The sequence below is a fragment of the Cnephaeus nilssonii genome (genome assembly GCF_951640355.1).
Source record: "Cnephaeus nilssonii genome assembly, chromosome: 12".
NCBI classification, from domain to species: domain Eukaryota; kingdom Metazoa; phylum Chordata; class Mammalia; order Chiroptera; family Vespertilionidae; genus Cnephaeus; species Cnephaeus nilssonii.
In genome coordinates, this window is record NC_137083.1 from 43,134,782 (window position 1) to 43,160,320 (window position 25,539).

Sequence of the window (25,539 nt, forward strand, 5' to 3'; positions counted from 1 at the left end):
TAGGTCAAGTGCAACCAGCGCTGGCTTTCAAATTCCCACCCTCTCCTGGGGCAGATAAGCCCGCCCTCTTTCGCCTTTACGCCTCGCTTATTGGGCAGATGATGACTGACATACATACTCACCAATCAGTGAGTCTACTACCGCACTCGGGCCCCAGCCGGGTCTTTGGTCCCTAGGGCGACTTGCGGACTCTGTGCGTCTACGTCAGCGTGCTGACGTCAGGAGCCGGGTAATCGTGGAGGTTCGGGGGCGGCTGGCGGCCGGCGCTGGGCTGCGCCTCGCCTGCAGGGCTCGATCCAGGGTCCCGCCCTGCAGAGCCCGCCCCTCTGCTCGCGAGGGCCCCCCACGGGCGCGACCACGGAGTTGTCCTCCCCGGGCCAGCCTGGGGCAGCAGGCCCGGAACCACCCCATGAGGTAGGCTGGGTTTCTCGTCCTCCTATTTGACAGATTGGAACACTGAGTCAGCCGGGGTCAGATGACCTCCCCGGGGCTCACCGGAGACCCGCCGACGGAGGCCCCAGCCCGAGCATCTAGCTGTGTTGGCTAAGCCCGGCGGCGTCCTCCGAGAGGAGGAGGAGGAGGAGGCGGAGGAGGCGGAGGAGGAGGAGGCGGAGGAGGATGGGCTAGGACTAGGCAGGCTCTGTTTATGAAAGATCCACAAAAGTGAAGTTGCAGCATGGTAGCCCATTGTCATCTAGGGCTTGGGCTGGGATTCAGGGGGTGTTTGCAGGAGCGAGGTCTCCATTCCTTCACCCTGCAGACCCAGTGGAGTCTTCGGTGGGGTCCAGCCTCATATTGGCGCTGTGGGCCCTCCAGAGCCACCAAGAATGGTGACTCGGTGATGCCCGGGTTATACAGTCAAGTGTAACCGGCATCTTCTATTCATCAATAAAAGCTGTGTTCAAAACAAAACTTAGAAATGAAAGCACAAGTCATGAATGTGTTGGCTGTGGTTTAGTTCACTGCTTTGCCCACTGATGGGCACCTGGCCATATTTCAAAATCTCACCAGCATGCTTTCTTTCGTTTAGGATTAGCAAGGTCCCCCCCTCCCCCACTCCCCTCTTTTAGTTCAAACATGAGTTAACGTGAACTTTTCTTACCATTTCCTTAATGTGCCAATTTTTCATCATGTCATTTGTCTTTATTTCACATGGAATCACTGAATTCATCACTTGGATAAGTTTAGCAAGGTAAAGTAACAGGTCTAACCTCCCAGATATAATGGAATTAATTCAGTTTATCTCCGAACTCTGTTGAGAAGGGTTCTGAACGATAATGTCTTTATACCATCTAATCAGATATCCTCTCCTTCTAGAAGCAGGATCTCACAAAACTTATGGTACTGTTGCTTTATTCATAAAGTAAAAACACGTATCACATCATATATGCATGCGTACATATTTTCTATTATCTTGAAGGATTTATTCTCTTTCAATCTTGCTGTCTCACACATTGATCTTTTAACACTGCATTATTGCATAAAACTGCATTAAAGAAGCGAAACTAAAGCCATTTCCAGGGACTTTTTCAAACTTGTGTCCACAGAAGGATGGTAATATCATTTGAATTTATTCTTTGGACAAGTTTATCTGATGAGTGCATCATCTATGCCACACTTTGTTTTAGGTGTTGGGGACTGAGTGCTGAAAAATTTATATAAGGTTTTTGCCTTCAAAGACCTTAGCTTTTGGTGGAGATACAATAAACATGTAAACAAAAATGACAACTTGAGCCTGGCCTGCGTGGCTCAGTGGTTGAGTGTGGACTTCTGAACCAGGAGGTCACGGTTCGATTCCTGGTCAGGGCACAGGCCCAGATTGCTGGGTCAATCTCTAGACGGGGGGACATGCAGGAGGCACCAATCAATGATTCTCTCTCATCATTGATGTTTCTATCTCTCCCTCTCCCTTCCTCTCTGAAATCAATAAAAATAATGTGGTTTTTTTTTTAAATGTCAATTTTAGATAATGATAAATGCCAGAAAAAAAAAATTACAGGGATAAGGGACTAGAGTGTGACTGGGATATGGGAGGGGGGGGGGGGAATGGGGAGGGAAGGGGAGAATTTAGGTATGGTGGTCAGTGAAGACTTTCTTGAAGAAGTGACAGTTTGATTGAGACCTGAATTTTAGGATGAGTCAGCCATGGCAAGTTCTGCTGGAAGTTTCCAGGCAGATGTGCAAAAGAGCTAAAGGAAAAATGTGCTTGGCACGTTCCAGAGATAGAAGAGAAGCTGTGTGACTGGAGTGGAGCGAACCTAGGGAAGAGTGAAGTAAGGGACAGTGGTAGGAGATGACACTCAAGAGATGGGCAGGAGCCCGTCATCAAAGGGACAAAGGAAATAGGATTTGTATATTGCCAAAGCTCTCTTTTCATTTCTTAGCTTGATATTTATTTATTTATTTATTTTATTGTCTAAAGGTTTACATATGTCTCCTTTTTCCCCAATTGACCCCTCCCCCCAATCCATTCCCACCCTGGGCAAGCCCCCACCACCCCAGTGTCTCTGTCCATTGGTTATGCTAATATGCATGCATACAAGTCCTATGCTAAAGTGAAATAAGCCAGTCTGGAGAAAGATAAATATCACATGATCTCACTCATATGTGGGATATAATGATCAACATAATTTGATGAATAAGAATAGATCCATCTAGAGACAAATGGTAGGGGTGGGGGGTTAGAGAGCAACCTCTTTGTTTTCTTTAGTGATGGTGATAGACTCTGACCATCTCTCTGCTCTATTTTGGTTATGAAGTCATTGCAATAATCCATTATATCTTTTTTTCACCAGAGGTCCTCTTTCTTAAAGAAAAAATGTCTTCTTCCCTCAAGCACTCTGACCCAAGATATTTCTTCCCTGTTCATTGTTACTATGTGCAGGACTCTGCTTGTCTTCAACTTCCTGGTTTTATCCTTCCTATTGCCATCCATGAGTCCTCTCTAGTATCAACTTTATGTTCTCACTCTTTGAAAAGGACTGGAAGTTAATCCCTGCTCTTCTCCAAACTGAGTTCTTGGAAACTGCATTGGTGAAGTTAATAACCATTTTCCATTGATTAGAGATTATTGTCTGCCTTCATTTAGTGCCTACTGTGTTCCAGGCATATTACATTCATTTTAATTCTTCCAACATATTGGGAAGGTAAATATTATCCCTTCTTTATAGAAAAGGAAACCTAAACCCAGCTAATAATGAAGGAGTCTAGATTTGAACACCCCAATTAGCCTGTCCCCAAAGTCTAATCCATGTTACTTTGCTGCTTTCCTCACTATGTAACAGTTGCTACCAATCTCTATTGTTTCACATTATATTTTATAAAATGGCATTTAGAGATCTTGATTCAGTACTCTCAGTTGAAAGCTGGGCTGTGGAGATGTATAGATGTTTAGTGATTTTCAAGACATAACTGATGCCAAATTCTCCCCCTGCTGATTTTCAGCCTAATGCTTTTTGAAAATTTCATCACAGGGGGCTTCTGTATATATAAAAACATAGCATTCCAATGTCCATAAACTTACACAAGGTCATTTTTTAAAAGTTTAAAGAGTGCTGCTTTGGGGGCAAAAAAAATCCTTTGTTTTATTTTCCTTCCCTTTTCTAAGCATTAAACAAGTATAAGCTTTCTGGATGAATCTTTGGTTTCTGTTAATAGAAAGTCATTTCAAATAACTTTAATATTTAATTTTTATTTCACAAATCTTTGAAAGGGACTTTAAAGTTGTTATTGTTTTCCAGCTTTAACCTTATGCTTACAAGTATGGGAAGCTTTTTCATTAGTCAGTTAGAATAATGTTAATCGATTAGCACCTTCTTTCTTAAATGTTGGAAGAAATTTAAATTTAGGCAAAAGAGAGCTTTTGATCTTTAAGCCATCTACTGGATATTTTGTCCGGGTATCTCTTTCCTGTAAGATCGTTCACGCAACTGATGATCAAGACTGTTGTGATTTGGCCTCAAATCATAGTGCCCTTCTTCCACTATGAACCCTGTACCCCAAAATGCACTCCCTGGCCTTTCCTCCAACTTCAGTGCCATTGTTTGTACTCTGCTTGCAGCCTGGAATGCCTTCTAGGTGGACAAATCCAGCCAGCGTTCTCCCTGTCCATTTGCATCCATCTGTGCTACTCGCTCAATGAGATATGTCCCGTGTCTCCTTAATGGAAGCCGTCCCTTTCACAGCACTTTTGGGAGTTTTCCTCTGCACAGGTCACCAATCTTGATACCTTTGGTAACGCACTGTTTTATTCATGGGTGCTCAAATAGATGTTAGCTTGAACTTGAAAGAGACTTAATTCATGTTATATGTGCAAAGTTTTTTGTAGATTGTAGAGCCCTGTAGTTTCATTCCTGCGTTTATTCCTCATCTTTGAGAGAAGCACTGATATGCTTTTCTTGGCTTTGATTCACACAGACTCTTTCCTGTTTCAGTTAAGGCTCTGACTTCTATAGTTAACAAGGGGTCCCTTGAGAGGAACTCAGATCCTTGGGTTGTAAATGTTGACGAGAGATTGTTGCAAATAAAAATCAATGTTGTGTGTGTTTATAGTGTCAGAAAAACAAACAAACAGCTATTCCACTTTTTAATATTAAAGATAAGAAAATGCGGGCACAGAGTAGCCCGAGACCCCTGCAGTGTTGGGATAGGAAGGCTGGTCAGGACCCCTGGTTCACAGCAGCAGGAGCGTGTGCAGGCCATTGTTGGCTCCGATGGCCTACATCAGAACTCCTGAAAGCCTCTCCCAAGTGTATCAGCGCAGCTCAGTCATTTCCGGACTGTTTTGCTTGCTTTTCTTGTGAGTTGACCTGGATCTGGAAGATAACATCTTGGTGGTGACTCAAGATCAAAGCAGGACCTCTAACCAAGGATCCTTAACTGAGCTATGGAAGCTTCAGGATCTTCCTGGGCAGGCATGGGGGTAGTATCAGGTTTGGTAGACCCTTAAAAGGTTCAAAGGCTTCTCTTCGACTTCTCCTCTCATTAGTTTTCCAAAAAATATGTATATATTGGGACTGGTAGGCATTCTCAACACATTTTGGCTTAGTGCCTTATAAGTTGTGGTAATCACAAATTTCTGTGTCCTGTATTTTTTAGAACATTATACTTTTCAAATATTGTGCATTATTGTTTGCCAGAGTATATTCTTATCTGCTTTTTTGTTTCAGGTAAATGTATTCTCATAATTATTTTTTTAATTTATCACTTGCTTGTTGAATTAATGATGTGGAACCAGAGAATTTTCAGTACCTTTCCCTATTTGTATGGTAGTAAAATTCATCAAAGGTAACACAAGCAGCTCTTGAGCTATTAGATGTTTCATCAGCTGAGATGGAAACACCAGCCAGGATTTGCTTTTGTCATTATTGATAATTAACACAGAGGGCTACCTCTGTGCCAGGTGCTCTTCTAAATGCTTTGTCCGGATTCTCATCCTCAGCACTATTGACATTTTGGATACTTCTTTGTTGTGGGGCTGTCCTGTGCGTTATAGGATATTTAACAGAGTCCTTGAGCTCTACCCACTAGATGCCAGGGGCACCTTCCCAAATTGTGACAATCAGAAATGTCTCCCCAGCCTCTGACACCTTAGGAACCACTGCTTTATATAAACTAATTTATCCCTCCTAACAATCTTTGAGGTAAGGCGTATTACTATTGTTCTCATTTACTAAAAGTAGAAGCTGAGGCATAGAAAAGTTAAGTAATTTGTAAGGTTGCACAACTAGTAAGCAATAGTATTAGCTGTGAAACTAGGCAGTGTTTCTTTTGGAACCCTGGCCTAAAAGCAACCAGCTCAGACTGGGCACCAGCTAGTAGGGATCTGAAGACCCATGTATGTAAACAGGTGTTAACATAAGAAGCATCCAAACCTGTAAAGAATTTTTGTGACTTTATTTGAGCCAAACTGTTGACAATTGCCAGGAAGCAGAATCTCAGCATATTGGGATAATGCTCTGGAGAATGGCAGTTTTTCCTCTTGTTTTATACATCAGAGGAGGAGATATAAGTGGCTTACATGAAATTCATTGGTGATAGATTAGAGGAGGTGAGAGAAAGCAAAGGGGGGGATGGGAACCTCTGGGATTGGATAAAAATGATAGACACGTGCTTCTTTTACATAGGTGGGCACAGGATAGTTAACAGGTGACAATTGACAGGATAACAACAATGAGGGAATTTGTGGTTTCTTCCCAGGTACTACTTGTGCCCTGAGGGGTCCAGAAAAAGGGAAGTTACAAGTTAACCTGACATTCCACAGGTATGCTATCTTAGATGCAAAAAGACAATAGGCTCAGTAAAGATCAAGTTCATCTTTGTCAGGTAAGATACTGGCCTAGGGCGTGCCTACCCACTATAAGCTGCTTTTTAATTAAAGGTTTTAATTTCAGACCATCCTTTGTGGTTACTTTACATCTCTTGAGTTTGCAAGGTCACTCACTGTGCAGGCCTTTCCTGAGCTAAGTTAGCATGTGGCCCTTTTTTGTCCACAACAGCCTTTAGACAGCTGAGTCTGGGTTTAACTCTCTCTGAATGACCAGGCTCCCTGCCTGCATTTTAGTAGCAGAGGAACTCCTGCTGGCCTTACTGTTTTCCGTTTTGAATTTATAATTGCTTACCTCTTGTTAAATAATTTGAGAGCAAATTTCTTGAGAGTGGAGTTAGTTTCAAATCTTCATTGAGATCCTGTGATCTAAAAATGGGGCCCTGTTAGGGGCAGAAATAAAATATCGGGGACTAGTTATAGTTATAAGAAATATTAATCATGCTCTGTTAACTGTGATTGCTTTGTTCTGATTAAAGAAAGCACATTCTAACCTGGCTGGGAGTTTTATGCCCCTGGGACCTGGAAGTCATCCTTTGACCTGGGAGTCAGCCTTGGAATGCAGTCTATTATCATATGGAAAGATTAATAACCTTGTTTCCCAAACAGTGGAGTCCCTGCCCTGTATTGCCTGTAACCGTTATACCCATTCTTAATCCTTTTGCCTACTTTCTCATGTAATCTTTGTCTTACCCAATCTAAGCAGCTGGTTTATTGGGGGGTTGGGGGTGCCAAGCAAATTTTCTTGGATGACCTGATCATATTAATGGAATATGATTCAGCCCAGTTTCTGCTTAATTGGCTCAAGTAGTGACAGGCGGCCTGTACCCATTGGTTGTCCAGTTTCAGCCCTACTACTTTTGTGATATCTGAGCCCTTTCTCATTATTAGGCTATAATTCATAAACTGTTTTCTGGATATATTAGCCTATAGTTGCATTGAGTCTTATGTTTATGTGATTCTGTTTTCTGCATCATGAGCTAGGTTGAAAAAGTCATCTGATGCTGATATTTTGAGGGTCTGGTTTCTTGTGTGATGAAGTCTGATGAAAAAAGACAAGGGTACTGACTACTGATATTTTTAAAATCTAGGCATTAAGATTTTGGGATTTCCTTATCTGTCACATGCACCAAGCTTTGGACCTCAAACCTTCCTTCATAGTAAACATTAGTACTTTTTTTTTTATAAACTTTGTATCAGCCTTGTATATCAAAGTACAATATATGTAACTTCTGCCTGTTGGTTAGATATTCCTGGGCAAACGTGTGGATAGCATTCTCTTTTATTGACTTGCTCTAGTTTCTGAAATAGGAAGTTGGCCTCGGAAAACTCCAGGGGCAGTTGATGTCATGTCTAACTTAGCATTGTTATCGGTGTGCTACTTCTACCAGCTGTAGAGCCACCATAGGAGCAGGGAGTAGAAGATTGCTCTGTCAGTTAAAGTGACACTTGCAGGATCCCTCGTCTCTCTAGAGAAGAAGTCTTGTGTTGTTGAAAGAAGTCTTGTGTTGTTTGACTCTGAATGGCCACCTTGGCAGCTTTGCTATCTACTTATTGGTGGGCTCCTTGGAATTTATCTTCCTGTTTTGTCTGTATAGAGAAGGTAGGTCTAGGGAGGCTATGAAGAATGTGTGATAAACACATTTTTAATTCTGGTCTTTAAGATGAAGAAAGTAGTTACTAAAAGAAGCGTACACTTTTAGCCACCTTCTCTTCCCGGGAGAGCAGTGAGCTCACTGCCTTGAGGTACTAATGATTTTCAGATCTAAATCAATAAGATTGCCAGTTCTGTCCTGAGAATAGAGAGCATTTGTTTGAAAATTGCTTGCACTTACTACAAGCAATTAGCACTTACTACAAGCAATTAATAGCTCAAAGCTTTAAGTTCCATCTATCTGTTCCCAAATTGCTATCTCTAGCTCACACCTCTCCACTGAACTCCTGACTTATGTCCAACCACTTACTTTGTTTCCACTTGAATATTAATAAGCATCACATACTTCTTATGTCCAAACTAAACTGATATTCTTATTCAAAGTTGCCCCTCTCTATCTTCTCCATTTCAGTACATAACTCCCATCTTTCCATTTCATCAGACTATAAATCTGGCAGTTTTCCCTCAGTCCTTCCTTTATCCCATACCCCTATCCCTCCCATCACAACATGCTTCTGGCTCTGTATTTAGAGCCAATCAGTCTCACCACCTGCACTACCACAACTCGAGTCTACTAAGTCAATATGTCATCTCTCTTCTTGAATTATTGTCATAGTCCACTAACTGGTCTTGCCACTTCTATGGTTCTTAGCTGGAGAGCCTCTTAAAGTTTTAGCTGGATCATGTTTCTCTACTGAAAACCTTCCACTTGCTTCCTATCTCATTCAGAGTCTTTATCATCATGGAGTATAATGTCCCCTGCCTGTTGTTACCTTTTCTGTTATCATCTACTGCTACTCTTCCACTGTCATCTCCAGCAGTGCTGAAAGCTGATGACCTGGTTGAACTCCTACATCAACATTTATTAAAATGTTCTATTATTGAAGGTAGGGGAGGGTGGGGGTAAAGGGGAGAGATCAACCAAAGGACTTGTATGCATGCATATAAGCCTAACCAGTGGACACAGACAACAGGGGGTGAGGGCATGTGTGGGTGTGTGTGTGTGGGGGGAGTATTGGGGGGATGAGGACAAATATGTAATACCTTAATCAATAAAGAAATTAAAATGCAAAAAAGTAAATAATTATTGGAAATTAAAAAAATGTTCTATTATTTTATGTTAACAATTACTCATCTATCCAGCCCTTTGTATTCAGCATGTCTCTATCGAAATAAACCTATGTTTCTATGAAAATTGAAGCTTTTGTTTTTGTGGGGCCCACATAAACTTAAACCTTGCTTATTTGGCCCGTGTTAGCCTTTGAGTTTGACATGCTTGTCCTACATGGCCAATTCTACCTCTCCTCAGAGCTTTGCCCTTACTGTTCCCTCTACCTGCACTGTTCTTTCTCCTGGTATTTACAGGGAATTTCTCTCTTATCTCCCACTAGTCTTTGCAGCACCTTCTCATTGAGCTCATCCTGACCACTCATTTTCAAATTACAATTCTCCTTTATCCTCTGTCCCAAGGAGGTAAGTTCTGTGAGGGTAGGAAATTTTTTCAGTTTTGTTCATTGCTACATCCCCACTGTTCAGAGGAAGATCTGAAACATTTTTGGTGCACAGAACATATTTGTGGAGTAAATAAAGTAGATGTAGTATATTCTTGGCAAACTTTGAATTTTCAAAAATCAAGTGCAATTCTTAAATCTTATTGTACACATCCAGATTCAGTTTCTCAATATATGTTTTAGTTTGCCTCAAAAACCATGAAAACATTGGTGTGCATTTACTCAACCATCTTTAAATCTTAATTTATATGTCAAATAAAAGTTCAGTAACATTTTAAATATTGCTATAGAGATAGATCACTTAGAAATTAAGTAGCTATAAGAACAAGTTTGGGCCTGGCTGGTGTGGTTCAGTGGTTGAACCAGGAGTTAACAGTTCGATTCCCGGACATGCTTGGGTTGCGGGCTTGATCCCCAGTAGGGGGCATGCAGGAGGCAGCCAATCAATGATTCTCTCTCATCATTGATGTTTCTATCTCTCCCTCTCCCTTCCTCCCTGAAATCAATAAAAATGTATTTTTAAAAAAGTTTGGGCTTAGAAGATAAATTACTGTCTGTTAGAGCAGTGACTTAAAAACACCATAACATTTTTTTTTTTTTGCTTTAATTTTTCCAAGTCATTGATGATAATTTCTAAGTATAGGGGAGGCCGGGGAAAGGTCAATGGGGAAAAAAAGGAGACATATGTACTACTATTTGTAATACTTTAAACAATAAATTAAAATTAAAAAAATAATTTCTAAGTAAATATGAATCTTGAAGCAGATTGTCAAAAGGTTAAATTCTGTTTATGGGCATTACTTATATCTGCTGATATTAACAGAAATTAGTGGATGAGATAAGACTGCAAGAATGACATGGAATTTTAATAGTGTGCCTTTATATGTGGGAGGAAGAGGGCAGAATGCAGTGTGAAGAGAGCAAATTTATTGAGATGGAAAAAGACTTTCATTATGTCTCAAACAAATGTAAACAATACTAGAAAGTATGAGATCTAGAAAATTGGTGTTTGGAATAAAACCATGGAAATAATATATCGAGATATTACTATGTAGTTGGACTTCTAAATTCTTAAAGAAAAGTAAGAGAAAGAACAGAAGGAAATGCTGTTGAAATGTAGGTACCAGTGTAGTAAGTCATCTGCATGAATAAGAGCAGATAGTATATGCCTGAGCCTTGATGGGTGATGCTTTATAAAAAAATCGATTTCCCTAAGTGTCTGGGAAGTATATGAGTACTAATGTATGGAACAAATGATGGACAATTTGGCTTTTAAACACTTATAGTAAAGTGATATCTTGGGCACATTTTCACTAAAGAACTGAGCAAACTAGATCCCAGACCATTGCACAACGTACACTCCACTGTTTCACTTAAGCCTTACAACAACAAAAAGAACTTCATAGGTACTTGGCATTGGCTCAAGATTCAGACAGAGTGACTCCTATCTGCAGTCACAAATTAGAAGTCTTTAACTTCTATAATCAAATCTCCACTTGTGTCTAGGTGATTTAATCTATACTGATAAAATGGTAATATGCTAATTAGGGCGGACGTCTTCTGGACGTCCTTCTGGACAAAGCCGCAGTGGCTGCGAGGGCCGAGGCTCAGGCAGCCATGGGCGGCTGCGAAAGGGCTGAGGCACAGCTGTGAAGGGCCCACGCTCAGGCCAGCAGTGGCAGCAGCAGCAGGGTAATGGGGGCAGTGCCTTCCCCTGATCGCCAGGTTGCCTCCCACAGAGGGAGGTCAGACTGCAGCTTAGGCCGAGGGCTGAGGTGGTTAGGGTCAATCAGGCCAGCAGGGGGGCAAGTTAGGGTCTATCAGGCTGGCAGGGGGGCAAGGCAGGGGCGATCAGGCTGGCAGGGGGGCAAGTTAGGGGCGATCAGGCTGGCAGGGGGGCAAGGCAGGGGTGATCAGGCTGGCAGGGGGCAAGGTAGGGGCGATCAGGCTGGCAGGGGGCAAGTTAGGGGTGATCAGGCCGGCAGGTAGAGGCAGTTAGGGACGATCAGGCAGGCAGGCAGAGGGGTTAGAGGCGATCAGGCAGGCAGACAAGTGGTTAGGAACCAGAGGTCCTGGAGCGAGAGGGATATCCAACTGCTGGTTTAGGCCTGATCCCACAGGGGATGTCCTAAACTGGCAGTTGGACATCCCCCGAGGGGTCCTAGATTGGAGAGGGTTCAGGCTGGGCTGAAGGATCCCCCTCCCATGCACGAATTTTGTGCACTGGGCCTCTAGTAGTTATATAAAAGGCAGAATGATTTGGATACCCAGAAATCTAGTAAGTATAGGTTTTCCTTTTAATCTGTCATGGCCTCTCAAACTGCTGTATACAGAAGTTATTATACAAAGATGTGTATAAAATCCATGTTCATTCTATTTGTAGAATTATTTAAGAAATTTTCTAGGATTATTCTGTTTCCTTGCTCTGTGCTTTTATGAGCTTATACTAATAGCAAAGTTAATGATTTTTTTTGTAATGAAAACTTGTCTTTACTCTCTTCCATATCTATATGTACTGCATATACTTATATATACTGTTAACCAAAGAAGAGGTTCAAGCTGTAAGAAAGAACAAAAGGCATTTATATGAGCAAAAGGATTGCTGGAGATGCAAATTCAGTTAGCAACCCAAAATGCTCTCTGAATAGAACAAAGAAAGGATTTATAAAGGCAAAACCACAGAATGTAATTAAAATGAAGGATTGCTTGCTAGCTTAACAGGATTGATTAGTTCCAATATGCAAAGTTATTCTCATGCCATTTTCTTTTCTTCATTATCAATACCATATACACATTATGTCTAAATATATTTATCTTGTAATATATATATATATATATATATATATATATATATATATATATATATATATATAAAACATCCTTATGTTCTTATGATTTTCTGAACTATTCTTAATGTAAGTTCTGTATATCATGGCACTTACTACTCCGTACTCCAGCATTCATCTCTTAAGAACAAAGGCACTCTCCTACATAACCAGTATTTCAAACCATAACCAACTCCCCAATTGTCTTTTGTAGCTTTTCTTTTTTTTTTTTAATTTTTTATTCGGGATTCAGTTTTGGCTTGTGCCTTGCAGTTGATGTTCATGTCTCTTAATGCTTTTTTAAGTTTGAAGAGTATCCATACCACTTTTCCTTCTTTTTGTTTTTGTTTTGCATTTTATCACATTGATTTCTCTGAAGAGTTCATGATAGCTGTCTTGTAGAATGTCCCATGTATTGTGTTTGTCTGATTGTTTCTTTATGACTAAATTTAGATTAAACATTGTTGGTAAGGGTATATCATAATCGATAATTGATATCATGTACTTCTTACTGTGTTACATCAGAAGGCACATAATGTCAGTTTGTTTCAATGTTGGTGATACTGTTTGATTATTTGGTATAAGTGGTGACTGCCATATCATTCTACTGTGAAGGTGAGGCAGGGTAGTAAGAAGCTAGGAAATTCCTGGGCATGGGAATGGGGAAGCTGAAACAAAATTAAACAATTTGAACAACCTACAGTGAGCTAGTAATTTGCAAGAACTTATCTGCCCTAACCAAGGATACTTGAGAGCAAATAGTTTATACCTATCCTCCCTAACCAGAGAATACATAGCTTAAAATCACCCTGGTCAGGGAAATAGAGGACAGAGACCCAGTTAATGCCATTTGTGCCAGCTAGACCCTAGAACAGAGGAAGCCAGGTGAACAAATAACAAAGTCCGATTAGACCCAAGGTAAAAGTGAAACAGTAAAGCAGACCAACGAATAATCCCAAACTCCCCTATATGCTCAATTTGATGCACCAACATATTAGAAAGTATCTGGAAAGCTGATGAATATTCTACTGAAACCCTCCCCTAAGATTCTCCCCCATAGAAGAAAGATAAAAACCCTCAAGACAAAGACCCGGGCCAGGCTTGCTCTAGAGCAGTGGTTCTCAACCTTTCTAATGCCGTGACCCTTTAATACAGTTCCTCATGTTGTGGTGACCCCCAACCATAAAATTATTTTCGTTGCTACTTCATAACTGTAATTTTGCTGTAGAGCCTAAGACCATCGGAAAACACAGATATTTACATTACGATTCATAACAGTAGCAAAATTACACACTACCGACCTGCCTGAGGCAGACCCACTCTGGGCCCAGTCCTGGTCCAGTAGTCCAGTAACAAAGGTACATTATCCCTTAATGAAATTAAATAATCGGAGGGATAATACTTTGAGACTATAAAGATTCTATTTCCTAACAAACTTTTAATAATTTTTAGCATTTACTAAAAATTTTTGCCTAGCCTTGGCTGGGTGGCTCATTTGGTTGGAGCATCATTCTGTTCACCAAAAGTTGCAGGTTCAATCCGTATGGGAGGCAACCGATCAATTGATGTTTCTCTCACATCGATGTTTCTCTCTCCCTCCCTTTTTCTCCCTCTAAAAATCCATAAAAACATATCCTTAGATGAGGATTAAATATATATATATGTCTAAATTAGTTACTTCAACTAGGGTTACAAACTTTTGTTTTTTCTAATTTTATTATTTCTTCTATCTTTTCTATTGGACCTTTTTTTTTTTTCTGTAAAGAAGAGCTTCTACTCCATCTCTCCTTTATACAGTACTAGAGGCCTGGTGCATGAAACTTGTGTACAGGGAGAGTCCCTAGGCCTGGCCAGTGATCAGGGCCAATTGGGGCCTTCTAGCTGCTGGCCGGGGCCTTCCTTCGTTCCATGCACCCCCTGGTGGTCAGTGCACATCCTAGCAAGCGATTGAACTCCCGGTCTCCCATCAAACTCCCAAGGGGACACTTTGCAGATTAGCCTTTTATACATATAGATAAGCACTACATTAAGCACCGGCTCTCTGACTTCCCCTGAGGGGTCCCGAATTGCGAGAGGGCGCAAGCCAGGCCGAGGTACCCCACCGGTGCACGACTGGGGCCAGGGAGGGACCGCGGGAGGGCTCTAGGACATGACCGGCCCATCTCACTCAGTCCCAATCAGCTGGGCCCCAGCAGCAAGCTAACCTAACGGTCAGAGCACCTGCCCCTTGGTGGTCAGTGCACATCACAGCAAGCAGTTGAGCGGCCTTAGCATGTCTTTAGCATATTACGCTTTGATTGGTTGAACGCCCGGCCAGTCAACCAGACACTTAGCATATTAGGCTTTTATTATATAGGATTACTGTGGACTTGTGGAACTTCTAATTTTTCTAAATATAAATTCTAAAAATTACTCCTTTTCATGTTCGAATTGTTTCACATGGGCTAGCAGGAACTCCTGAAGACAAGCCTATACAATTTTTTTTCAGATGATGTGGCTTTTGTGTCTTCTCTAAGAAATCTTTGCTTGCAGAAAGGTTGTAAAACTGTGTTCCTACATTATCTTACTTTTTGCATGGTGTGAGTTAGGGTTTAAAGTTGTTTTGCTTTTTTTCAGTTTTGTTATCTGGTTGACCCATCATCATTTGTTGAAAACAAACTTTCTTTTCATCATTGGATTGTTTTGACATCTTTGTTAGAAGTCCAATGATCATATTAGTGCTGGCCTAATTCTAGGCTCTCCATTATGTTCCATTAACCTATTTGTTGATCATTATGTTAGTTTCACATTGTTTTTATTACTGAAGCTTTATAGAAAGTTATTAGTGTGAGTTCCAATTTTGTTTTTTTTCAAGATTGTTTTGGCTCTTTTCATTTCTTTGCATTTCTATATACATTTTAGAATTGCCTTGTCAAGTCTACAAAAGCCTTGATTGATTATGATTGGGATTGAGTTGAGTCTGTAGATCAACTCAGAATTTGGGGAGAATTGAAATATTAACAATATGAATTCTTCATATCTATAACCATAGTATATCTCTCCATTTGTTTTCATCTTTTATTTCTCTAAACTGTGTTTTGAAGTTTTCAGTGTTAGGACTTAGCATATTTTTGTTAAATTTATTCCTTAGTGTGTTATATATTTTGTTATATTAAATGCCTCCCCCCCTTTGTCTCTAGTTTTCCCCCACTCCCCATATGAAGCTCAGAATAAAGAAACTGGTAAATAGGTGAATCACAATATCCTAAGTGAGCTGTTGGTTTCCTTTAGGGAAAATGTAGAGCAAAAATAATCTTATGCAGCATAAGAGGAGTCATTATGTAGGTCTGGGTACACCAAGCATGTCAAACTCATGGCCCACAAGCCGCATGTGGTCCACAACGAATATTTTTGTGGCCCAGCCAATATAACAGTATGTAAGAAACGTTTTAATAAAAATTTCATAACTTAATTTTTACAATATCTTGTTATACATAATCTATATATGTAAAAGGCTAAGTGACTGACTGTCCGTCCGTCCGACCATCCAACCAGCTGGTACATATGATGCGCACTGGCAATTTAAAAATAAACCTTGACTCACGCATGCGTAATATATATAAAGCTCTCACTGGCACCAATCACGTGTGTGTTTCAATCTGTCATCGTCAGTTGTGAATTTGGTTGTTTTTGTTGATATTTCTATTATAGAGAAAGGGTGAATAGCGATATTGAAATATTTCTTCGAATTAATTTCCTTTCAATGTGCACAAATCCATGCACCGGGCCACTAGTCATTAATAACGAACTACAACGTTTGCTAACGACTGATTACTGTAATCATGTTGCATTCATTTCCCTTACACACAAGCACACTATTTCTTTCCACTAATACTAGCAGCGAATATTTTAGCAGCTGATTGCCATGTCATTAGTCTTGTACTGACTTGTTTGGTGTATGCAACAGGAAATATTTTGCTTTTGGAGAACAAAAACAATAGGTTTATTAAATAGGTTATTAATTATTAGTTAATTAATAAATTATGCTTATTAATTTGTGCAGTTGTTCAGTATCTGGTAATTAATGTTCAAGAAAAAATACTAATTTTTATAAAAATGTTCTATTATTTTATGTTAACGATTACTCATTTATTTTAGCCCTTTGTATTCAGCATGTCTTCTTTCGAAATAAACCTACGTTTCTATGAAAATTGAAGCTTTTGTTTTTTTTGCAGCCCACATAAACTTAAACCTTCTTTATTTGGCCCATGTTAGCCTTTGAGTTTGACATGCTTGGCGAACACTATTCTCTGATAGGTATGGAAGAAAGAGTAGGAGGAATCAAAAGTTTCCCTAAGAAAGTGACCTTTGCGTTAAGGCTGATAGGAAGAGTAAGAGCCATAGAGGTAAGGAGAGTAGCACTCCATATAGAGAGAAAAATAGAGACAGAGGTTCCAGAGAATGTGATTTTTTTTTTTTTAAGGAAACTGCTTGTGATTTTTAGCATGGTGAAGTGGTACTAGAGAAGTAGATAAAATTAGGTCATGTGCTAGATTAGGCAAGATTAAGGAGTTTGTGGTCTGTTAAAGGTCTCAGTAAACTGTTGTCAACATAAGCATTCAAACCTGCAGAGAATTTTTATGAGTTTATTTGAGCCAAACTGTGGACATTGGATTGAGAAAATTGTTCCAGAGAACGGCAGTTTTGCATCATATTCTATACATTACAATCAAAAGAGAAAACGTAAGTGGGCAACATGAAATCCATTGGTAATAGATTAGGGAGATTAGAGAAAGCAGAGCAGGGGGTGGGGTTAGGTGGGAATTCTGGGATTGGATAAAAAGTAAAATGTAGACACATGCTTCTTTTACATAGGTAGGTACAGTATAGTTGACAGTCAACAATTAACTCAATAACAATAAGAGGATTTGTGGTCTCTGTCTTGGTGCACTGGTTGTGCCGTGAGGGTCTGGTAAAAGGGAAGTTACCCTGACATTCCAAAGTAATGTTATCATAGATGCAAAAAGACAATACACAGGCTGAATTAAGGTAAAAATGGACTTTTGTCAGGGCATATTCTAGCCTAGGACATGACTACCTGCTATACACTGCATTTAGTTAAAAGGTTTTAATTTCAGACCATCCTATGTGATTCCTTTAGATCTCTGAGTTTGTAAGTCCACCATGTAGGCCTTTCCTGAGCTTGTCAGGGTTAATACATGGCCCCATTTGGTCCACACTATTTAATAAATGATCTTATAAATACAATTTTTGTTTTTATTTTCACATGGGAAAGATGTTCTCATTTAGGAAGCTACCAGTACAGAGGGGTAGAATTTTTCTCCAGTTTTAGTAGTGTGGAATAAAAGAGAAGAAGGTCTTCAACTGTAAGTACTGTTGAAGTGGCCTTCAGATAAGCCAACATAAGACCATCAGTACCTAAACTGTAGTGTGTCACTAGAGCAACCTGTGGAAAATAAGAATGAATTACAAGTTTAAGGGCATGCAAATTAATATTTGTCAATTAGCCTAATCTGAATAACTCTCAGTCTTACCCTGGTCCCCTTTGAGAAGCTGATAAAAACAGTAGTCCCTCTTTCTAGAAAAAAGATGCAGATAATAAAATAAACGTTTTAGGCTTTGCTAACCATATGGTCTCCGTTGCAGTAATTTATCTGTGCCATCTTCATGTGAAAGCATCCATAGGCAATAAGAGTGGATCTGGTGGCGTTCTAATAAAACGTCGATGTTCAAAACCAGGCAGCGGGCCATATTTAACCTGCAGGCTCTAGTTTGTCATCCTGTGATTTAGAACATTGATAGCTGTGCTAGGTTGGAATATTAATCAACAACTATTCTCTTACCTACTCTTCCTCTTTGGGTGGAGTATACATCCCAGCTCTACTGCCTTTAGGTTTGGCCTTGAAATATACTTTGGCCGATAGAATGTGAGTAGACATGATGTATATACAGAGATGTTAAGTGTGTTTACATGTTCTAGCTATTCTAATGTGCTCTTGCCAATTGCTGTGAAAAGAACATGCCTTCTCCCACCCACCCCTCTGGCCCCCCAAAAAAGAACATGCTTGACCAAGGAGGATGACAGACAGGAAGAAGACCTAGACCCACCCACCTGAGTTCTCTAAGCACAGCGTGTAGCAGAGTTGGCCAGCTGAGCCCAAACTGGATCAGCCGAAGTTAAGGCAGCCTGCAGACCTCTGAACTTGAGAATAAATGTAGATTTTTTTAAGCCATTGAATTTGGGGATAGTTTGTTAATACAGCATAATTATAGAAATAGCTGGCTAGTATACTCCAGTAGAGGATAGATAAAACAACTAAATAAATCTCGTTTTCATAGACCAAAAAACAAAAGAGGATTCTCAATCTCCTCACACAAATTTGAGAAAAAGATAAGGGGATGTTTTTCTTTGTTTTATAATTCTTGACCCCACTCCTCATCCCCCATGCTTTCTCCATGGTTGGAATAAATCTTGAATTGTAAATTAAGCCAACACCAGAGAGGATCTCAGTACTAAGAACTGAATATTTAATACTTCTTAAATTATATCTAGGAAAAGATCCCAGTTCTTCCTCAGAAATGAACAGTTGTAGTTGCCTCAGTTCAGCAGAGAATTTTGAGATCCTGCTCTGTGCTAGACTCTGTGTTACATCTGGTTGATAACATTTATTCAGTCAACATTTGTTTTGTCCCTGCTGTGTGCTGTGTACTGTGGTAGTTCCTGGGGACACAGGGAGCATTTTAGGGAAGTCTTCCTGAAGGAACTGGCACTTGAACTAAATCCTCTGAAGGACATGGTTAGGATGAAGTCCCACAGTTGTAGACTAGAAAGAGGCTTAGGAAGTATCTTCTTTACACATTAAAGGAAGCTTTTTCTCACTTAAGATTTCTCTCTGTCCCAGAAAGAGATCAATCTGATGGGAGTCAAGCTGCTTAGAGCAATCTGTGCTTTGGGTAACTTTATTATTAACTAGAGGCTCCGTGCACGTGCACGGGTGTGTGTGTGTGTGTGTGTGTGTGTGTGTGTGTGTGTGTGTGTGTGTTCCTCAGCCCAGTCTGCACCCTCTCCAATCTGGGACCCCTCGAGGGATGTCCGATTGCCTGGGATCGGGCCTAAACGGGCAGTCGGACATCCCTCAAGTGGTCCCAGATCCAGGACTGCTGGCTCCCAACCGATCGCCTGGCTGCCTGCCTGATTGCCCCTAACCGCTTCTGCCTACCAGCCTGATCACCTCCTAACCACTCTCCTGCCAGCCTGATCAACGCCTAACTGCTCCCCTGCGGGCCCGATTGCCCCTAACTGCCCTCCCCTGTCAGCCTGGTCACCCCTAACTGCCCTCCCCTGCCAGCCTGGTCACCCCTAACTATCCTCCCCTGCAGGCCTGGTCACCCCTAACTGCCCTCTCCTATAGGCCTGGTCACCCCCAACTGCCCTCCCCTGCAGGCCTGGTTGCCCCCAACTGCCCTCCCCTGCAGGCCTGGTCACACCTAACTACTCTCCCCAGCTGGTCTGGTTCCCCCAACTGCCCTCCCCTGTAGGCCTGGTCCCCCCAACTGCCCTCCCCTGCTGACCTGGTCACCCCTAACTGCCCTCCTCTTCTGGCCCGGTCACCCCTAACTGCCCTACCCTGTAGGCATGGTTGCCCACAACTGCCCTCCCCTGTTGGCCATTTTGTGGAGGCCATCTTGTGTCAACATGGGGGCAGCCGTCTTTGACCACATGGGGGCGGCCATCTTGTGTGTTGGAGTGATGGTCAATTTGCATATTACTCTTTTATTAGATAGGAAGCTATGCAAGTATCTATAAATACTAGCTAAGTAGTAGTTATATGCAGACATGTTAAAATTATATAATAATTCTAATTTCCTAAGACAGGTGTACATCATTGTATGATGTCAGTTTATAGTTTGAAGTGGCCTCAGATTCCTAGAGTTAGTGATTTATTTTTATTTTTATTTTTTATAATTCATGAGAAGTGGGCTTAGGGAAAGGAGGAATGAATGAGACTAAGAAAATGATCTAATTACTTTGGGAATGATTTTGTTGAATTTTCTGTACATTTTAATGGCTTTAAGAATTTAAATAGATAATTAGACTGGCTTAAAAATTATATATATATTGCTTTTTCTTAATGTAGCATGTGTTGTTGCAGAAATACGTCTATTTTCATCCAGGTTCAGTTTTAGAGACAGCTCAGCCATCTTTTCCATTCTGAAATCTGTATTTCGTCACAGAAGGCATATTGGTTACATTCATTTTTACTTATTGTTTCAGAATTAACTTTTAAAAGTCTGGCAGATGAATCTAGTATTTTGCAAGCTTTGTTTTAAGAGCAAATGTTCTAGGGAATATTGGTATTCCTTCTACTAGGATGGTATTGATCTCATTGAGACAGATATTGTGTAGATATAATTTCAATTTATACTTTCTTTTACAAAACACTGAAGTGGACTTCTGTTGAGTTTTTCAAAGTACTTTGCTGATTTGCTGACTCTCAGGAGGCAAATTGAATGACCAAAATGCTGTTATCTACTGTTGCCCAGATGGGTTAAAAAGAGAGAAAGAGCTTCATAAAGTCCTAGGACATCTGTCCAGGATGCTAACAAAATTACATTTGAATTTTAGTTCCTTCTGTTGTAAAATATAATATGTGCAAAATAAGAAAATTTTAAATATGGAAAAAGTCATGGACATAGATAATGGGGTAGTGAGGGCCTGGGGCAGGGGGACAAGGGCGAGCTGGAGGGGGCCAATGGGGGGAAATGTAATATTTTCAACAATAAAGAATTGTTTTAAAAATATGGAAAAAGTAAAAGGAGGAGAAAATATAATCTTATCAATCAGATATAATCAGTATTAACATATGATATATTTCATAGGTACATTCTTCTAAACATATGGTTTTTCTATTTTACAAAGTTGTGATCATACTGTGTGTATGTATGTATTCCATTTAGTAGCTAGATTTTAATCTAGTTATTATAACACAAGCATTTTCCAAGTCATTATAAATGCTTTATAAGTATTTATTTTAATGACTGTGTTATAACTATACTATGACTTATCTAATTAGTCTCCTATTATTAGATATTTAGGTTGTTTTCTACTTGGTATTATTATAGATATATTATGATAAAGTATTTTTTGATAGAGACTTCTATTGAAAGATAACATACCCAATTCATGTATGTGTACATATAAGCATTTGAATTTTTCACAAGTCAGCACACCACTGAAACTACTGCCCATGTCAGTGAATTTTTCTAAGTGAGCATAGCCACATTAGCACTACACAGGCCAGGAAATAGAACTTGGCCATGCTCGTGCCCCTTGTCACTCTTCCCTCCCTCTTTCTCAAAGGTAATCACTAACCCCACGTCTAATGACATAGATCAACTTTTCCCTTGAAGGTCTACGTTTAATTTCTGTTAGATTTGAAGTAGGGTTACTAGATCACGAAGTATAAACATCTTAAAGTATCTTAGTTCATGTTACCAAATTGTTTTCAAAATGTCATTTTATCACCACACTGTATGAAAATGTGGAACAGACTTTTGTTTGAGTGTGAGAAGGGAGAGAAATGAGGGTCAAGTGTAAAGAGACAGAGTCCTGGACTGTGAATATTACCAAATGGGATTATATTACTTGAGGGGAATTCTTGCAATGTTTTGAAATTTTATTTTACCCATCTTGAAAATGGTCTTCTTTATCTGGACATTGCTAGTCATTGTGGCAGGAAGAAACGAGAGCATGATAAACGATGCACTTGTTCTTAAGATCTGGAGTGACACAAACTTCTGTCCACATTACGTTGGCTAAAGAAAGGCACATCATTCAATAGAGCCACGGGTATATAATAAATCGTCCCATAGGCAGGGAAACTGAAATCTTTGGCAAAAAGAACTACCATCCACCATACCTTCTACTTGATGACTTTGCCTCCTCCATAAGGACATCAAACCATTTATAGCACTAGATCTTTTACTTTTACTATGGAAGTACATCCTGGCCTTGGGGGAGGAGGTTCTGCACCTCCCTATAGGAGTGTGTAACTACTGTAATTACCAGTGGGGCATTTATGTGTTGCTGAACTTGTTGCAGTGTGTGTATTTCTTTATAAAGAAGAAGCCCAGAAACATGCTTATTCATTAAGAGGTGATGGGGAAATACGAACTTTAGTTTATTTAGATACCTTTGGTGGAAAGCAATTCCTCTTTAGGGCACATTTTTATAGTTTACACATTCTGGTTACATGCTCTCTGGGAAGCTATTCAGTTAAAGTTTTCCTAGTCTGTGGGTGATGACAGAATTGTAGATGTTTTCCTCTTGGCACAGCAAGAGAACTGGCTTGGCTTGCTCACCAACGGACCTTCTCCAGGTTATCGGGCACACCTTTTTGTTGGGGTTAACATCCTGTCTTTATCCTGTACACTGTAAGTTTGCATTCTTCTCTATTGCCATTCTTTTCCATACAGCTCTTTTGTAGTATTAATTGTTAACATTAAGAATTGCTTCTTCTTTCACTTTCAATTTATGTTTTCATCAAAACATAAATGTTTTCAGTGAAGACGTTCTGTGCTCCATTAGAGAAACAGTTGTATGGAGGTGGGGGTAATGCTGTGATGTTGGGTCAGCTCTGATTTAACATGGTGTCTCTCTTTTAATCCCCCAAAGGCCTCTTCTCTCTAGGGATGGTGAAGCTGGAAAAAGGCTCCTGTAACTCCCCTCCAGGATGAACTCCCTGCCAGCAGACATGGAGAACGCTCTCACAGGGAGCCAGAGCTCTCGCGCTTCTCTGCGTGATGTCCATTCCATCAACCCTACACAGCTCATGGCCAGGATTGAGTCCTATGAAGGAAGGGAAAAGAAAGGCATATCTGATGTCAGGAGGACTTTCTGTTTGTTTGTCACCTTTGACCTCTTATTTGTAACATTACTGTGGATAATAGAGTTAAATGTAAGTGTGTGTTTTTTTTTTCCTGTAACAGTATAAGAATTGTTTCCAGAGACAAAACCATTTTCTTATTTTTTTTATATCATTTCTGTCTCAGTTAGTGAATTTTGTGTTTTGTTTTTTTTCCCAAATGAGGCAATATTGATCTCCAGCTGAATTGAACATTTCTTTTTCTTTACTGTTTAAACGAAACCTTGTTAATTTAAAACTCATTTTGTCTGGGATTTTGGAATTTGAATTCATGGTGTTTTGTATTATAGTGAAAATTGGCACACTACAGCCTGGGGGTCAAATTCAGCTGGACTGCTTTTGTAAATAAAGTTTTATTGGAACACAGCCCTGCCCATTTGTTTACTTATTGTCTATAGCTGGCTTTTATGCTGAGTGGTTGCGTATTTGTGACAGAGTCCTTCTGTCCCACAAAGGCAAAAATGTTTATTCCCTGGCCCTTTTCAAAAAATAGATTGCTGATCCTTGCTCCACAAAAATGTAGCATGCTTCTAGAATATGTTTTAGATGTTACATCTTCTTTTCTAATTTCCATACTTAAGATTTTGCATGTTATTTACTCTACCTTTTTGCGAAGATATTATTATATGTTATAAAAATATTGTAGAACCATTTGGAGGTTTGTCTATATTTTGACTTATATAGTTATATAGATCAGTGATTTTCAACCATTCATAAACTAATTAGTAAAATTCTGTGGTGCACCAAAAATATATATTTTTTGCCAGTCTGACCAAAAAAAAAAACAGGTATAATTTTGATTCATTCACACGTCATAGTTGTGTTGGATGTTATAATTTTTTTAAGATATATTTTTATTGATTTCAGAGATGAAGGGAGAGGGAGAGAGAGATAGAAACATCAATGATGAGAGAGAATCATTGATCGGCTGCCTCCTTCATGGCCACTACTGGGGATTGAGCTCACAATCTGGGCATATGCCCTTGACCAGAATTGAACCTGGGATCCTTCAGTCTGCAAGTCGACACTCTATCCACTGAGCCAAACCAGCTAGGGCTGTAATTTTTTTTATTTGACAATCTAAAAGAAAAGAAGTCAGTGCCTCTGACTAAATAATCAGACATTGCTTGTTTTTAAAATTCTTGCAGCACTCTGGTTGAAAATCACTGGTCTAGATCAGTACTATCCAATAGAAATATAATGCAAACCTCATATGTAATTTTAAATTTTCTAGTTGCTACATTTATTTAATAAAAGTAAAAGTAAACAGGTGAAATTAATTTTAATAATATAGTTTATTTAACTCAACATACCTGTTTTCTCCCAAAGCCTTGGTTCTGTTTACATTTCTTACCAACAATAAAGGTAAACACTTCCAAAATGCTTTCCTCCCAGGAAGAAGTTGTCTGCTCCCTTCATTTTATTTTCTTTTTTATTCTCACCTGAGGATATGTTTATTGATGAGAGAGAGAGACATAACTGTGAGAGAGAAACATTGATCAGTTGTCTTCCATATGTGTTTTCTTGTATTACTTTCACACATAAATCTTTTTGTTTTTACTTTTTACTCTCCTTCCTAGGTGAATGGAGGCATTGAGAACACGTTAGAGAAGGAGGTGGTGCAATATGACTTCTACTCTTCTTATTTTGATATATTTGTAAGTATTTTCTATTATATCATTTATTTCTGATATGATGAAACTAACCAAAAGGCAAATTTCCTCCCAATAGACCTCATATTCTATGTAGTTCTATTTGTTTCCTCCCTTGAACACTATATTTCCAATCCCCGCCTCCCCCCCCCCCCTTCTAGTTACTGGCCCATTCTGTGTTCTCTTTACCTCTTTCTAAGGAATTATCTGGTCATCTCAAGACAATAAAAGATACAAGAAAGGCAGCAGAAGAAGCCATTCTGATTTTCTTAGAAAAAAAGCCTTTATTTTTTCAAATAGCTGAAATAGAAGCCATTGGCACCAATCACTAAAAGGAAAATTTACCTATTTATGTAACAACATCATGAAAATGCATTTTCTTTTCAGTATATTTTCAATAATAAATCTGTTTCATTTTTTTCTATTGACATATCAACAACAAAATAGATTTCTCTTTTTTCCTCTTATTTCCCTTGCTGAGTTTATCTTAACATAGCCTGAGTCAGGAATTATCAGGAAGCCAGATTAATGCACTGGTCAGATCTCATTGGTTGTCTGTGCTCCATGCTTAGGGGGTTACTGGACAAATAGGCTCAGTTTGGAAAGTCTGTTGAGCATGAGACCTGGGAGCATGAAACCTTGGGACC

At 39.8% G+C, this 25,539-nt stretch overlaps 1 protein-coding gene across 2 annotated transcripts in view; it reads left to right on the forward strand.

Moving 5' to 3' along the window:
• Positions 1-209: 209 nt before the first annotated feature.
• Positions 210-25,539, forward strand: part of STARD3NL (STARD3 N-terminal like) — a 37,047-nt gene continuing 11,717 nt past the window's right edge. Inside the window, exons 1-4 of one of the 2 annotated variants that reach the window (XM_079786591.1) lie at positions 210-414; positions 6,199-6,262; positions 22,991-23,273; positions 24,821-24,898. In XM_079786591.1, coding sequence (XP_079642717.1) covers positions 23,049-23,273; positions 24,821-24,898 — 303 coding nt within the window. In that variant the 5' untranslated portion in view covers positions 210-414; positions 6,199-6,262; positions 22,991-23,048. The remainder of the gene's footprint in view (positions 415-6,198; positions 6,263-22,990; positions 23,274-24,820; positions 24,899-25,539) is intronic. The other variant, XM_079786592.1, reaches the window with a different exon arrangement.